Source organism: Anopheles maculipalpis, chromosome 2RL (assembly GCF_943734695.1).
Source record: "Anopheles maculipalpis chromosome 2RL, idAnoMacuDA_375_x, whole genome shotgun sequence".
NCBI classification, from domain to species: Eukaryota; Metazoa; Arthropoda; class Insecta; order Diptera; family Culicidae; genus Anopheles; species Anopheles maculipalpis.
This window is the reverse complement of record NC_064871.1, coordinates 4,202,148-4,218,398: the sequence shown is the minus strand read 5'-3', so window position 1 is coordinate 4,218,398 and position 16,251 is coordinate 4,202,148. Positions and strand designations below refer to the sequence as shown.

The 16,251-nt window shown below is 43.9% G+C and overlaps 4 protein-coding genes across 5 annotated transcripts; 1 reads left to right on the top strand and 3 right to left on the bottom strand.

Annotated features, from left to right (window-relative positions):
- Positions 1-4,499: 4,499 nt before the first annotated feature.
- Positions 4,500-5,069, bottom strand: LOC126559321 (sex-regulated protein janus-A-like). The gene is made up of 2 exons (XM_050215457.1): positions 4,960-5,069; positions 4,500-4,894 (listed from the first exon to the last, which is right to left on the bottom strand). The coding sequence occupies exons 1-2, from the start codon at positions 5,021-5,023 to the stop codon at positions 4,500-4,502; spliced, it is 459 nt and encodes a 152-aa protein (XP_050071414.1). The 5' UTR covers positions 5,024-5,069.
- Positions 5,070-5,389: 320 nt separating this feature from the next.
- LOC126558598 (pseudouridylate synthase TRUB2, mitochondrial) lies at positions 5,390-6,466 on the top strand. Its single transcript, XM_050214637.1, has 3 exons — positions 5,390-5,520; positions 5,590-5,781; positions 5,844-6,466. The coding sequence occupies exons 1-3, from the start codon at positions 5,391-5,393 to the stop codon at positions 6,464-6,466; spliced, it is 945 nt and encodes a 314-aa protein (XP_050070594.1). The 5' UTR covers position 5,390.
- A 1,646-nt stretch (positions 6,467-8,112) lies between these two features.
- On the bottom strand, positions 8,113-10,100 carry LOC126557359 (heat shock 70 kDa protein cognate 4). Its single transcript, XM_050213100.1, has one exon. It carries the CDS (start codon positions 10,087-10,089, stop codon positions 8,125-8,127), a length of 1,965 nt encoding a protein of 654 aa, XP_050069057.1. The 5' UTR covers positions 10,090-10,100; the 3' UTR covers positions 8,113-8,124.
- Positions 10,101-12,593: 2,493 nt separating this feature from the next.
- Positions 12,594-14,917, bottom strand: LOC126557345 (serine/threonine-protein kinase tousled-like 2). 2 transcript variants are annotated; one of them, XM_050213074.1, is made up of 6 exons: positions 14,790-14,917; positions 14,668-14,721; positions 14,528-14,596; positions 13,496-14,462; positions 13,316-13,422; positions 12,594-13,247 (listed from the first exon to the last, which is right to left on the bottom strand). In XM_050213074.1, exons 1-6 carry the CDS (start codon positions 14,915-14,917, stop codon positions 12,599-12,601), a joined length of 1,974 nt encoding a protein of 657 aa, XP_050069031.1. In that variant the 3' UTR covers positions 12,594-12,598. The 2 variants fall into 2 exon arrangements, with proteins under 2 accessions (XP_050069031.1, XP_050069032.1); XM_050213075.1 differs by having other exon boundaries at positions 14,805-14,917.
- Between the last annotated feature and the right edge of the window lie 1,334 nt (positions 14,918-16,251).

Here is a 16,251-nt window from a genome sequence, read left to right as displayed (position 1 = left end):
TTCCACGAACAACAGTATTCTCCTCTACTCGTACGTCCTATGTGATTGTCGGTGTAATTGTGTTGTGTACATGTGTGAATGTTCGTCTACAACCCTCGACGTGGCTTTTGGCTCTTTGCTTATCGCTGTACTCTACCACAACAACAGCAACAACAACAAAAAACAAAGCATGGACATCCTCTCATTTCCTACCAGAATTCGAAATGTAAGCGCAAAGAGCGCAGAGGCATCGTACTGAATGTAGATGATAGGCAGTGTAATTTAGTGTGTAGAACAACGTAGAGTTAGAAAGAAAGGAGTGAAAAAAGACAGCCAAACAAATAGACTCATCCAGGTTTGGTTTGCCATCTTCTGCACTGTCGAACGGACTGAAACACGAAAATCTATCTCCGTAAACGAAAAGTAACAACCTGTCAGGGACTGCCCCGTACTCGCGTTACACTACACAGAGTCGGGAGTAGTAGTAGCTTTAACTTCTACAATCACGCACACGCCACACGTGCTTGGCGAGCACCCAGAACCAGTAGTAAATGTATTTAGCGAATGTTGTATTGCAGGCGGAGGAGGGATAATTTCTACCACACACGCTTTCCTCCGGGAGGCAAACGCTTCAAACGTCAATCAAAAGCCCTGAACCGTAACAGTCATCCCTTGTGTGCCTACGAATGCGTTGCGAGTGCGACTGGCAAGTGAGCTACGAACCAAAGTGGAGAAGAAAAAAAACAAGCTAAATTCCCATATGCGCACTGTCTACTGTCTTACCGAGTCTGAGTTCTGTGAACTTTTTAAACAACTTCAACTACCCTCGCCGCGTGATTTACCGTGCGGAAAAATTGAAGCTGCTCGGCATAATTCGATGTTTAGCCGGAAGCCTTTATACATAAGCCCACTGTCACTGATACATATCGAGAGAAAATATATATATATATACATATATACACACACATCAGCCACCCCGAAACGCTTCGAATGGAAGAGAATGTTTTGTTAAAGTCCAAACTCATCCCAGTACTTAATTTCTTTCCCAAGAGTTGTTCAAAAATACTTTTCCAAAACTTAAATTGAAGTCTTCGGGATTGATCCTCGCCATACTGTGTGTTTTTAGCCTTGTTCTTCTAGCACATTTGCATCCTTATAAAAAAAATCCCCTCCCAAAAGAAAAATTCACATCCAAAAATGCTGTTTAATGATAGACAATTGTTTTCCTTGTGCGTATTTTAAAGACAAGGATATAGCTAATCAAGCATTAGAGTACTGGAGGATATTAAGCAAAGTGCGAGGAAGAGCTAATTGTTCGGCTGCTAGTGTAGTGTGTTTCAGTTTCACGTGTTGCTTAAGTTTTACGCCATTCCAGGTATGTGCTGCGAGTGTATGTGCAGGATTAAAGCATAAATCATAAGCATCTACTACCCAAGTTGGAACAAGCGGGCAAAAACCTCCTACCCCTTTGGGAGGTATAAATCGTGCGAACTTATGTACGCAGGAACGCACTCTAGAGCGCAGAAGGAATTCTTCCTTCTACGAGTTTGCAAAATAAAACACATAAAGGAATAAAAACACATTTGAGTGGATGCTGTGCGTCAGCTCTTTTATAGGATAAGAAATTCATCTTGCTGTTGGTATTGCCTAAAGAGGGCTAAAACACACACACACAAACAGAAAACGTTGTAGGGTATACTAATAGATATTGTGACAGTACCGATGTAAGTGTAGAATACTAGAAAATTAAACGGTGGGAAGAAGTAAGACGTGGAATGCGACTACGCAACTACAGTTGCAACCTGTTGCTGGTTTCAACGTAACGTCCTTTCGGCAAGTACTGTATTACTGTAACAGAAAACCCTACTACTAATACTAATACTAGGTGCGGTACGTGTGTCTGCAGTGTCTAAAGCAGGTTCTAAAGAAGATATTTAAAAGTGAACGAGTAAATAAATTGATGTTTTGTACGAAAACAATCGATGCTGTTTTGGATATGATTTACATACGGTGAAAACCAAAAAATTGCACACAAACAAGGTAACGTGCATGAACAAAAATATATTGAATTTCATTATGCTCAGGGCTACAGTTTTGCTCCATAGAATGTACGATACGCTTTCTCAATACAAAGCAATATGGTGTACAAAACAATTTTTGCTTGTTATTTAAAGATTGAGATTACATGCAACAACTATCTTGTATCAAATTCTTAATGAAAAAATAAGTATTACCCTTGTTTCTACAATTTTTTTTTTGAGTTTTACTGCTCTGCTTCCTCAAAGTACTGGGCGTCTCCACCCAACCGTCAAATTAATTTATTGAAAGTAGCCAAAATGTTTGAACGCCAATAATTGAGAAATCTTTAAAAAATAATTTGTTATAAATTACACATTTCAAAATGTTAAAATTATAGTCAGACTGAGAAATTAACATAGTTTTTAAGACATGTTTTTGGATAATTTTGTTTTCTAATACATTTTTACTTTTTATTTAAAATATGCATTAAAAACAATTCTAAAGAGCACCTTATTATTTTTTTTCATTAATTTTAACAATCCTGACAAGTTTAGGACTATTTTCATCCCATAGTGGCAATGTCAGGTGTACGTTTACGTGCGCATCGAATCACAAAAGATCATCCCAGCCAATAAACGATCATGAATACCCATCGCTAGGGCGAGCCGTTTCGTCGCTGAACGTAGTATCCCCAGATGTTTTTCCCCATCACAGTAGGCATATTTTCCGTTGCTGACGAAGCGTTGCATAGCAAAACATCATCATCGCCCAACGCTCAACGTCCCACATGAGAGAGGGAAACCCAACAAGGAGGAAGAGAAAATCCGTTCAATGTTTTAAGGATTGTAATATCCTTTCACTTTTCGTAAGGTCTCTCCACTCCGCAGACAGTGTATAAATATTTATAGAATATATTGGAACAAAAGACAGAGAGAGATAAAGGAAAAAGACAATCGACAATAAAGGTAACGCACTGTAAAGCAAATGTACAAGGCGGCCAGGTGAGATTCGTAAGGCATCCTTCTACAGCTGCTGTTTATTCGATCAATGCGTTGAAACGAAACCAATAGTTAACGATTCGGTGGATCTCACATCTTTAGGGAAATATTTTTCTACCCTTTTTTGCCTTTTTTCTTAGTATTGAGCAGGAGAATCATCTAAAACGATGGAGGCCCTTTTTCGTTCATCGAAACTGTGTGTTTATACAAATGGAGCACTTTTCCCGGAACGGTTGGAATAGATTATTTTTTCTTCTGCGTTCGGATAGTTGTCGATAATGTTTTTACTTATTTTATTCGTTCATCTTTAATGTTATGCTTCAAATTTGAATTTAATTTGTTCTACTTTGATATTAAACCGCATTACGATGGAAATAGATGTTCTTAGTAATCAGAAATTAGCATACGATTACGCGGTCCCATAGGTGGTTTCGACAGCGGCGGGGGTCTTCGACGGGACCAGCGTTGAAATCCCATCCGGTCCGTTCCGGATGCCTCTAATACACCAAGTTCTCTTAAGATCTGGAGGATGCACCACCGAGTTGAGTCTTGAAAATCTACCACAGATTGAGATCGGGAGGCTGTTCTGGCCAATGTATTCCATCGGAGACCATCTTGCATAAATCAATTTATATCCCGCCATATACTAAAAACAAAGACATCATAAAACCAAAGGATCGAGCAGACGTTGCAGACGCTTCGCCTAAGAACTTTAAGCTCAAAAGGACTGAACCGGCCATTTCTTGTTTCCTTAGTCTAATTTCCCCATAGCTGTTGAGTCAATCCTACCATTCTGACTGGATTTTCGACTAAAAATCGAATAGAAATGGTGTCTTATTGTCTTGTCCATTCCAAAGAATCTCTTTAGAGCAGCTGCTAGATATTTTCCACGAACTGGATACCATTACCCCTCCGTCTTCTAGGTACTACTTTACACAGGAATAAAGCTCATCACCTTCAAAATTCGAAAGAAATGACCTTTTGCCCACACCAGCCGCGTGAGTACTGAGTAAATCATATTTAATGTAATCCTTTTGGGAAAAAATCGATTCCCACTCAGAGTTCGTCAACGTTACCATTATTCAATTTGGAGAGTGCTGTCTGACCAATCTAACCCCCATCAGTTAAGTTGGCAGGGCATCATCGCGAGAAAAGGGATATGGATTGGATATGGTGATGGATTCTTCGGTATTGTGACTGAAAATCAATAATAATTTAAATCTCATTTCATTTGTGTACACCGCTGTACACTGTCCAAATGCGTCACGGAAACAGCTGCCTTTGCATCAACTTCAGAATAGGAGCCTGTCCAACATCATATCACTTCGTTTCGGATTTGGATGCATATCCCTAAAATGGCTAACAGCAAACAGTTCCGCTGCTTCAAATATTAAAACACTGCGTAATGTATTCTGCGCCAAACTAAAAACCTTTCATATAAATAAAGCTCACATGATCATGGGGTGTGCGGTGTGCCACACACACACGTTAATTTCCCTCCTCTCAATATCCCTCGTCGGAGCACGTAATATTGTGGTTCGGGTATTTGGTCAGCAGCAAACGTCTCGTTTCCGCATGATCCGCCTTGCCGTATCCCTGCGAATAACCGTACACCTTGATCTGCTTCAGGTCGGGCCGGTTCTCAATCCGTCCACCGCCGAGACATTCCGTCTCGAGCCCGAGACCCATCAGCGACGAGCTAACCTCGTCGTAAATATCCGAATGCCACTGTGCACGGTCGAAGCCGCGGACGATCAGCTTCGATGGTTCGCTACCATCGGTTTTCTCCTTGCCGTAAACTTTAATCAGTACGTACTTGAAAATTCCTTCATCGATCTCAACCACCGGAACCGCATCCAGCTTAGCCTCGGTCATCCTGGCAAATCTTCTGCAACCAACTACACAAATGAAAAGAAAAGCAGTGAAAATAGACGAAACTTTTGGCCGCTTTTGCAGCATTTACCGTTGTTTCCGGGAACTACTCTGTGCCAAAGATGCTTGACCCCAAGCCGGCAAATAGAGCTCATCCTGTGCAAAATGTCAACATTCGCTGTCAACAGCTGGCAACAGGCGCTTTCCGTATTATGGCAAATAACTGCAAACAAATACCAGAAACAAAGCACATTTAATTTTCGATTAAAATGAAATCAAAAGGATTGATGGTCGATTTTTCATGATATCGCAAAAAAAATTGTAAAATTAGGAGAAGCTTAAAATTTCTTTTTTGTAGTATTCAACCTGAACGTAATCAACACACACGAAAAGGTTGCTGATGTCAAATTTGACAATCTATTGCTATAATTAAAATATAAACAACTCCATGTGAGGAAAATTGTAAAACAAAGCCGGCAAAATTGAGAATTACTGTGATAAATGAACAACTAATCTAAATAAATGGCTTTAAAGCTTGTCAAGGACGCCCCAACGGTATGGAACTATCTGAATGGGTTGGTGAATCTTTACAAACCGACCGGAGTAACAGTGCAGCAAGTGCAAAACACGATCACCCACAACCTATGCCGAGGTAAGAAATGTGCAGATTTATCGGTTTAGACGTAAATAGTGAAACGCAAAATTATTCTTTTCTTTTTAGATCTAAACCAACTCGAAGTGCGACCATCACTGCAGCGTGTAGTCATTGGCGATGCAGGTGATTCCAAGTTGATTGTGAGAAAAGTTGAAGATTTGTCGGACAACGTACTAGTGACCGGACCCCGCTATCAGCCAGAAGATATCAAATGCCGATTCTCTGCAAATCATGGTCGTATCACGAGCGGTGTAATAGGTAACACAGGTACAATCGTTTTATCTGTACCTTTTCTAAAAAAATCCTCTCACTCCCTGTAGTACTGGGCATCAACAATGGCACAAGGCTCGCATTTAAACTACAACAGAATCGTCCACTGCGTGTGTATCGCGTGACCGGATTCCTTGGAAAAGCGACCGAAACCCATTTCGCCGAGTCTCGCGTAACGGCTCGGGCCACCATCGAGCACATTGGGTCAGAGAAAATCGGTCGCTTGCTGGCATCGATTCAGGCATCACATCAGCGCAAAATGTTCGAACTAAGCGGAATCGATATACAATCGCAAGCAGCTTACGAACTAGCATGCCGAGGAACGATACGACCCGCCGATAATCGCGTTCCAATGATCTACGGCATACGGCTGGCCGAGTATCGGAAGCCTTTCTTTACCATCGAAATTCATGCGATCAATGAAACGGAAGCGTACCTTGGTGAACTGATTCACGAGATTGGAATACAACTGAAATCGTGTGCACATTGTACCGGTGTACGATGCATACGGCACGGTCACTTTCTGTTGGACCATTCGTTGCTAAGAAAGGACTGGAACCTGCAGAACATCATAAGCGGTATGGCACACACAAATAAGCTCATAAATCAGCATCCAGACATGTTACAGCAGGACAGTTCATCCTTGCAAGAAATGGCGGTGTCTGATCGATAAACGCATGCAAAGTCTCTCTCAAAGGTGTAGGCGTAATACCCACGATCAAGTAGAAAGTTGTTTTAACTTAAAAAAGAAACATGTAGACGTCACGCGTTACAAGCACCTTTATTTATTGGTCTTTGTTGTCCCATCGAGTGGCCTCTCGTTGTTACGTGCAATAAATGATAGATTCCGTTTGACCCTCTTTTAGCACGCAAACCGTTGTAATTGAGTTACTTCCATGCATTCGTGGCAGTGTTGTCGTTTTCCCTGCCTGCCGAATAAATGATTCTAGATGCTAAAAATAAACTTTTCGGCGGGAGAAAGAATCAGCACGAACGGACTTGCTGCTTATTTTTGCGATGAAAATTCCATCGACACCATCAACAGCTCATAAATTTACGGCAATGACACATACTTTGACTGGTTTGTAATTGAGCACGGTACGCGGTCATGGCCAGGTTACCAATCTTTCTCCAGTTCAAGGTTCGTTGCACTATGTGTGTGCAGAATTCGATATTAGTCACTGGCCAACGTCTTTTCTCTTGTGTCTTGAGTCCAGGCCATCTTCAGACTTCATATCCTTCCAGAAGTCTCCAGAACCACTTGCAAATAATTTGACTTCTAGAACTATTCGTGCTCTCATTTCTAACTTAAAAATTTATGAGCACTCTAAGGAAGTCTGTAAAGCTTTAAAAATAACTTGTTGAAATAAACATTTTACTAGGGTGTATAAATAAATGGATTTTCTTATAAGTTTACTAATATGCGAAATTTTCACTCCAAGTTGTAGCATACCTTAACAATAAAAATTCAGTATAAGATAACGCAAGTATAGGGAAATGTGTCAAGCAACTTGGGAACGCTTAAAAGTATCACGATACGAGAACAGAAATATATGGGAACACGTCAACAAATTTCGGGAATACCCCGGTAAAGACAATTCTTAATAGCTATCAAGGATTATTCCAAGGAAAAACTTATTTTAATTAAAAGTGTCATCTCTTTCACATTCCACGCCTCTAACACTACAAAATAAAAATAAGTCATTTCTAATTTCGCTTCAACTATAAGATCTTGATTCGTTGAAGTCGATAATACAGAGCTGTTGTTTGTCCTTTCTTTATTTGTCCTATTATGTTTCCATGTGTTTAATAGAATTCTCTTTTTTTTTTTTGCAGCACATTTCAATCGCTTGGGAGAAGAACTAGTCCGTATAGAAACACATACGAAATGATTTAACATTCAACACTAAAGTAAAATACTTGTTTGCGTCTTTTATCACGTACGCAATTTGCCAAAGTGCTCCTATCTTCTCATCCCATAACTGCAATGGTGAATGGCTGGGTGTGTGCTGATGTGTTTGTGGCTGGCAATAGTTGTCGTCGTCGTCGTTACCGTCGAATTCATCAGAGAACGGTGTATTATGCTGTTGTGTAGTAGGAAAATTCGAAACTTTCTGCAGAAAAGCATGCTAACGGAGGACACTAAGAGGGTAGTAGTTGGGGTCGTCGATGTGTCCACAAAATATAAGCAAGAAGATCAAGATAAGAAGATCAAAAGGAGCTTTCTTTTTATCCGCGTGTTGGCGCCGGCGTTTTTATTGGACTTCGATTGCCCCCTATCTCTTCCTTTAGTACGCGCCATCTCCGTGTTGGAATGTTGCGAGGAATGACTTAGTCAACCTCCTCGATGGTCGGTCCGGAACCGGATCCGGCACCACCTGCAGCACCACCAGCAGCTCCCGCACCCGGTGCACCACCAGGGAATCCTGGCATGCCTCCCGGAGCACCACCGGCACCCTGGTACAGCTTGCTGATGATCGGGTTGCACACCGACTCCAGCTCCTTCTGACGATGCTCGTACTCCTCCTTATCGGCCAGCTGGTTAGCATCGAGCCACTTGATCGTGTCGTTGCACTTGTCCAGCACCAGCGTCTTGTCGCTGTCCGAGATCTTGTCCTTCAGCTTATCGTCCTCCATCGTGGCCTTCATGTTGAAGCAGTACGACTCGAGCGCGTTCTTCGCCGAGATCGTTTCCTTCTGCTTCTCATCCTCCGTGCGGTACTTCTCGGCCTCGTTCACCATCCGCTCGATGTCCTCCTTGCTCAGACGACCCTTGTCGTTGGTGATGGTGATCTTGTTCTCCTTGTTGGTGGACTTCTCGAGTGCCGTCACGTTCAGGATACCGTTCGCATCGATATCGAACGTCACTTCGATCTGGGGCACTCCGCGCGGTGCCGGCGGGATACCGCTCAGCTCGAACTTGCCCAGCAGATTGTTATCCTTCGTCATGGCACGCTCGCCCTCGAACACCTGGATCAGCACACCGGGCTGGTTGTCCGAGTAGGTCGTGAACGTTTGGGTCTGCTTCGTCGGGATCGTGGTGTTACGCTTGATCAGCACCGACATCACACCACCGGCCGTCTCGATACCGAGCGACAGTGGCGTCACATCGAGCAGCAGCAGATCCTGCACCTCCTCCGACTTGTCACCGTGCAAAATGGCGGCCTGAACTGCGGCACCGTACGCGACGGCTTCATCCGGATTGATCGACTTGTTCAACTCCTTACCATTGAAGAAGTCCTGCAGCAGCTTCTGCACCTTGGGGATACGGGTCGATCCACCCACCAGCACAATATCGTGAATGCTGGCCTTGTCCATCTTGGCGTCACGCAGCGCCTTCTCCACCGGTTCCATCGTTGAACGGAACAGATCCGCGTTCAGCTCCTCGAAACGAGCGCGCGTGATCGAGGTGTAGAAATCGGTTCCCTCGAACAGCGAATCGATCTCAATGCTGGCCTGCGTCGACGAGGACAGCGTACGCTTTGCCCGCTCGCAAGCCGTTCGCAGACGACGCAACGCCCGCTTGTTCGTGGACAGATCCTTCTTGTGTTTGCGCTTGAATTCCTGCGCGAAGTGATTCACCAGCCGGTTGTCGAAGTCCTCACCACCGAGATGGGTGTCTCCGGCGGTCGACTTGACCTCGAAGATACCATCGTCGATCGACAGGATCGACACATCGAAGGTACCGCCGCCCAGATCGAAGATCAGCACGTTGCGCTCACCGGCCGTCTTCTTGTCCAGACCGTACGCGATGGCGGCCGCCGTCGGCTCGTTGATAATGCGCAGCACGTTCAGTCCGGAAATCGTTCCGGCATCCTTCGTTGCCTGGCGCTGCGAATCGTTGAAGTAGGCGGGCACAGTAATGACCGCGTTCGTCACCGTCTTGCCCAGGTAAGCTTCGGCCGTCTCCTTCATCTTGGTCAGCACCATCGAGCTGACCTCCTCCGGGAAGAACGATTTCTTCTCGCCCTTGTACTCGACCGCAATCTTTGGCTTGCCCTCGATCGATTCCACCTCGAACGGCCAGTGCTTCATGTCGGCCTGGATCGCGGGATCGTCGAACTTACGGCCGATCAGACGCTTCGCGTCGAAAATGGTGTTTGTCGGGTTCATGGCCACCTGGTTCTTGGCAGCATCGCCAATCAGCCGCTCCGTGTCAGTGAAGGCCACATACGATGGCGTGGTACGGTTGCCCTGGTCGTTCGCAATGATTTCTACCTTGCCGTGCTGGAACACGCCGACACAGCTGTAGGTCGTGCCGAGATCAATGCCGACTGCTGGTGCTTTTGCTGCCATCTGCAAATATAAAGGTTAAAAAAAAACGAACACGAATGAGTACATTTCGGCCATGACACTCTAATACACGCGTGATTAACCCTTTCAACCACATACAGGCGTGAATTATCGCGCACAAGATGTATCTCTCTTTACCATAAAAAGGCGGTAAGAAACAACTTCACAAAAACCGGACACAGCTGCTGCGTGCAGCTGGCAACGCCTGTGACAAGTAGACGCACGCGGATGCGCGCGCGGTAATTCCACCATAACCTTCTATGGACACACATCATGGAAACACGACGTTCCATCTCTTTCACTCTTGCGCATCATTCGCACAAATCCAAGGTGGCCATGACATGTGCTATTCTTGGAAGAGCGCATTGAAAAAGTTCATTCAATATTAGGTGACAAAACACAGAAGCACATCTGGCTTATAAAATAGCATGAAAGAAGAACATTTAGCAAAAAAAAAAATCCATCGCGAAAATAATCATTGCTTAAAAAGCCTCCATTTTGTTTCGCAACGCCTTGCGGTGCTGTCGACACCCAGAGAGAGGGACCTTCTTCCAAAAGGTTTCTTCTTTCTATTCTTCTTCCAGACGGAAGTTCAAAACCACGCGCTTCGGTTTCAGAATTTTCCAGACCTTGCTGGAGAAAATATCCAAGGCACAAGTGCATTCAGAGGATGGCTATTTCGTTTCAAAAATTTACATTTCCGATTAGTGAAACGGAAACCAGAAAAAAAAACGCTTGAATTGCATTTTTTCGCTAAAGCACGTTTTTTCTTTTTTCTCCATGACATCTGCCACATAGCTGCTGAATGCGGCATGATACGGCAAAAGCACACGAACACACAGACAGATCATCACATGCAGGGCTCACTTTTCGCGTAATCTTTTTACAAATTGCGTTATCCAATTTTTACCATACATTTTGGTTGAAGTTGTAAAATGTATAGAATATAATGTTCCGGAAGCCTTCTGTGTTCTAGTGTTAGGGAATTGCGATATGATGCAGGGTTGTACATCGCCCGTACCATCATAGCGTGAAACGCCCTATTGATGAATCACGCGCTCACACAAAAAATCCCCCAAAATCATGCAACAAAGTAGCCTGATTACATTAAGCGCTAGAAGTACTCATTTAATGCAATGAATCTACTTCTACAATTCTAAGCAAGCCCTGCCGATATTGCTACTGCTACCATCTTGTTTCCAAGCGAGCGTGTGTTCCATCATATTCCAGAATGTTCCTTCCTTGTTCACCCCCCCTTTGCTGACTGACACGATTAGCCCAGAACCACGCGATGCGGCCCTGGAAATTTCCAGAACAAACCGGACAAATCCGACCTATCAAGAACCGCGTTTTCGAAGCCGCTTTTCAATTCTACCCATCCATATTTAACTTTCTTTGACAAATTGAACCAAAAATTATTCGTATTCACCCTCCAAAAGCCCACGCTTTTTACATCATCCTACATGGTACCACTTCCGTCTGGAGACAATCCATGAGGCAGCAAAGAAAAACGCTCAACTATACCCGATAATAAACTATTCTGTCCCACAATTACTTACCTTTAGTTAATATGTGTTTTTTGCACTTGGTTCTAGTCACTGAATTATCACACTTGGAACGAACTTCTCGCGTTTTGCTGCTCGCACCGTCTGCTTCTTCTTCGCTTGGATGTTAAACAAGAATTAACTTAACTGCCGAACGGTTCCCTTGCTGGAAGCGCGTGCAAACCCACTTCGTACAATTGTGACATTGCAGGGGTTTTCCGGCTGTACTAATCATGCTTGCGGCGGATGTCATTTTTCGTACTCAAAATCAACCAAATAATTTTTTTCAAGATCGGAAGACAGGAAATCGAATTTTGTTAATTATGCTTACTTTTAGCCCGTAGCGTTACCTTGTTCGAAAAGCTAGTATAAAAGAGGAATTTAATCATAAAAAAGAAATAGACCGACAACATAAATTTTAGAACATTTTGACAGCGAATGTGCGCGATTCAATTTGAAAAGTACGTTTGTTGAACGATTCCATTTAAAAATAAATTAACTTTGGATGGCGCCTCAGGGACAAATTGGTACAGATAACTCAGTAGATTAAATTTTTGAAATTGATTTTGAAATTGAATTGATCAACACGGGTTCAGCCGTGGGAAAAATTATGTATAACGTTACCCGTCATGTCCAAAATCCTCTTCACGTTCGTTGGTGGGAAGTTCCGGTACATTTTATGATCTTAATGTTGGCCTTGACTGCTCTAATTCAATATAGTCCATTATTTACCACACAAAAAAAGCATCCATTTATTTTTCGTGAACTACTAAAAGTTCTATTTATTTCGTCGTATTGTTTTTAGTATAATATGCTTTTTTTTATCAAGTCTATAGCGTTAATTCTCTGTTAGTACTGCTCTTAAAAAGAAAGCTTGACATACAAAAGTACCGTTTGTGTGTGTTTCACCATATAAATATAATACAAAATAGAAAAGAAAAACACGTAAACATTCGGGGTTGCGCCTCTCACTTGCCCAACGGAATAACCATATGATAGGGATACTCCAACAGTTCCGCCGTGGAAGCACGCGACTTTGCATCGTACCGAAGGCATCGTTTCAAAATGTCCAGTAGCATCGGTGGATAGTAAACGGCTAGCGGTGGATATTCGATAACCGTACGTGGATTGGTGATAACGTTCACCTTCGTAACGACATTTTTAATGTGAGCAAAGGGCGTCCGTTTGTAGAGCAACAGGTACAGTATGCAGCCCAACGACCAGATGTCCGACTTTTTCGACATTTTAATGCGTGGCTGTGCACCGGCCGGACTCATTTCGCTCGACGTGTCGATCAGTGCTTCCGGGCTGATGTAATTAAATGTGCCGGCTTGGGAAAATTTCATAATACTGGTTGAATCGAACGAAATACTGCTCGCGATGCCAAAGTCGATCAGTTTTAACCGACCATTAATCATGAGAAAGTTGGCCGGTTTGAGGTCCAGATGAATGACCCCTTCCCCATGAATGTAGTGCACACACTGGACCATCTGGTACCATATCGTCATGAGCGTGTGAAGCGGAATATCCGAGCTGTATTCTTGCAGAATCCGGTGCAAGTCTCTCTCGCCCTTTTCCATTACCAGAAACAGTTGGCTAGCTTCCGGGATGTGTGCACTGCAATGTGAAAAAATATGGTTTGGATTAGTGTCTTTAAAGAAGTTTGAACAAGCGTGGTGACTTACTAATCGTATAACGCAATCACGTTTTCGTTGGTTTGCAGTTTTGCAAGCATTTTGGTTTCGTTAAGATATCCTTCGACCAGATTAGCGTCTCCATTCAAGTTAACGAGCTGTTTGTGGAGGAAATAAAGCAAAATTGGTAAAACGTATAAAAGAAGCATTTGAAGACTCGAGGACGCATACCTTAACGGCACACTCCAACCCAGTGGCAACCTGTTTGGCAAGGAAGACAGAACTCGAGCCTCCGGAACCAATTTTCTTCATCACCAGATATTCCTTCCCATTGATGACGATTGGACGTTCCTTGGGTTGTTGCTGAGACGTTTCGGTTGAATCGCCATTTTTCTCCACCGGTGCCTTAGGTGCAACAATCGGAGGAGATACCTTATCTGCCGCATCCAACGCTCCAAACAGTTGATCTGTCGATCGTTTGGCAATTTTTTGCTGCTCTTTAATGGGCGACAGATGTTTCGCGCATTTCGCAGCACCGGGCGTAATGACCGAGTAGTTCAAACTATCATCTGGCAGAAAGTTTACCGGCGGGCGAGGCATCACTACCGGCGTGGCAAACAGTACCTTCTGCGATTTGAACTCATTTTCGATAGTGTTTCGCGATTTGCGCACCGTCGTGGAGGTGAACATCTTTGAGCCTGTTTCTCGAAGCGGTCCACCGAGGAATTTATCCCGTGGGGTGACGAACTGATGGCGATTCCTTTCCACTTCCATCTTTTCCGGTGCTGAATCTGATTGCGCTGGGGGACTTTGTGCTCCATTTGGGACGGGTTTTTCAGATCGACCTACAACGGTACCACCCGGCAGCTCACCAACTGTGTCGATAGTTGCGCTAGCACCGAACCCGGAATCTTGGCTACGCGCGGATTTGGTCGGTGAAGAATCGTTGCACGGCTTCAGATCTGTGAACTGTGACCGTTCTACTAATGGGGCTCGTTTTACAAGTTTGGCATCAACATCCGGCGCCACGCTCTTTGCAGGGAGCTTGTCCTCGAGCTTTATTCGTGACTTTGGTACGGAATCGGTGACGCTGCGGATCGTGGCTTTGGATGGAATCTTTTTATCCACACTGTCCTCCTCCTCGATGCACTTTGATGGTGTTAGTAAGAATGAATCGTTCAGGATCGCACAGTTTAGGCTGTAAGAATGAAACGGTCGTAAGTGGATGATCGATTCTAGGATCTACAAACACCAAATACTTACTTTCCATCCCCATCGGAATCAGAATCAGATTCTAGCGGAGGCAGTTCCGATACTCGCTTTGGTTGAAAACTAAAAGCAAAATGCAAAATATTTCCATCACGGTTTTATGCTAAGCTTGTTTTGTTTCGCAAATACTTAACCTTCTCGTTGATCGGAAACCTCGCGGTGAAGCATCTTCGGAAGATTCCCTCTCTCTGCGCACATACATTATGAACGAATAGAACAGAAAAGGTTAGTCATATTCGCTTCGCCACAGGCAAACCTGCTTCGATCGTACATTGTTATGTTTACGCCGCTTTGCACTCGCTCGGCTGGGTGTTTGAGCGTGTCCGCTGAGAATGATGCCGTTGCCAGCGAAGTTGCCGGAGCGTTAGTATCCGTTAGTGGCATCGTACGGAACCCGTTCCATGTATTAGTTACGGTGAAGGTAGTGTTTTCCCACTAAACTTTTCGTTGTTTTACCGCAGCTTCCGCCGAAACCGCTAAAAGCTGTTATTATTTTGCAAATTTCAAGTGACACAAGCAAGTGACAGTTGAGCCGTTTCAAAAAATGCATGCCTGCCAGCCGCTTTTCAGGGTTTAGATGGAGGAAGTGTGACATAGTTTCAAATTTACAGTGCTTGCCAATTGTAGTGGATAGGCACGTGAAAACAATGCTTTTGCTTTATTTATTGTACGTTCAAGGGCAGCATGGGCAGCATGGCAATCCATGTTTCGCTCATTATGACTCACTCCACTCAGTGAAACGAGCTACTTGACCCAACATTATTCACAAGCATTAATCATCATATCTTACCCATCTTGGTCTTAAACATCCCAGCTAGCTGATGTTTCATTTTCCTTCTCCACATACATACTATTAAGAAAAATTTGCATTGAAAAAACCCTTAATAGTGTTACAAAGGTAGTTTTGTCAATAGAGAATAAATCTGCCTTTGTGAGCCCTGCACTTAAAAAAAAACATACCGTCTCTAGCAACCTTGCCCGTGAATGGCGAATTTTCGCCTCGATAGGAAAGTGCCTGCAGCTTCTGCTGCTGCCATCATACATTTCGCCTTCTATTGGTCGCATGGTAAAAATTCGTGAAGTAGAGTACCAAATTTGTGATAAAATAGTAACAGAAAAGCATCGTGCTGTCGGGGCTCACCGTGATAACTATTATCGGTGCTGTTGGCGGGCCATATTGTTGGCGTTTCCTTCTGAAGGGTGTGTGTTACAGTAGCTGAGTGACCAAAAAACTACGGCAGCAAAATCCCCGAGCGTTCTCGGAAAGGGGGAAGGATTTTCAGAAGGAAAAGCGACCCGTGTCACACAGGCACCAAAGAGCCGGAGGAACGGTGGAAGAAACGAGTGTGTGTGTTGTGGTGGTAGCAGGAACGGTGGAGCACTTTTGCTCGCCCATTTCCTTCACTTACCACCTGAGATTCTAACATTAGACAATCACAGATAATTGTCCGATTAGTGCGTGTACGTAGAGTGAATGTGTGTGCGTGCTACGAGGGGGAGGGGAGGTGCAGGAAAAGTGATTTCAAGAAGTGGTGCAAAAGGAGTCAGGAGGAGTGAAGCAGGAAGAGGTGAGAAAATTTTTTGCAATTGTATTCCTTTTTTGTCGCTAGTTTCGGGGTGTTTGCGAGGTGTTCTATCTCCATCGTCCGATTATGCGAGCTTCGTCTCTTTGTGCGCTGCGGTTTCGAGCCGTAGTGAAAGGGAAGAAGACGAGAAAC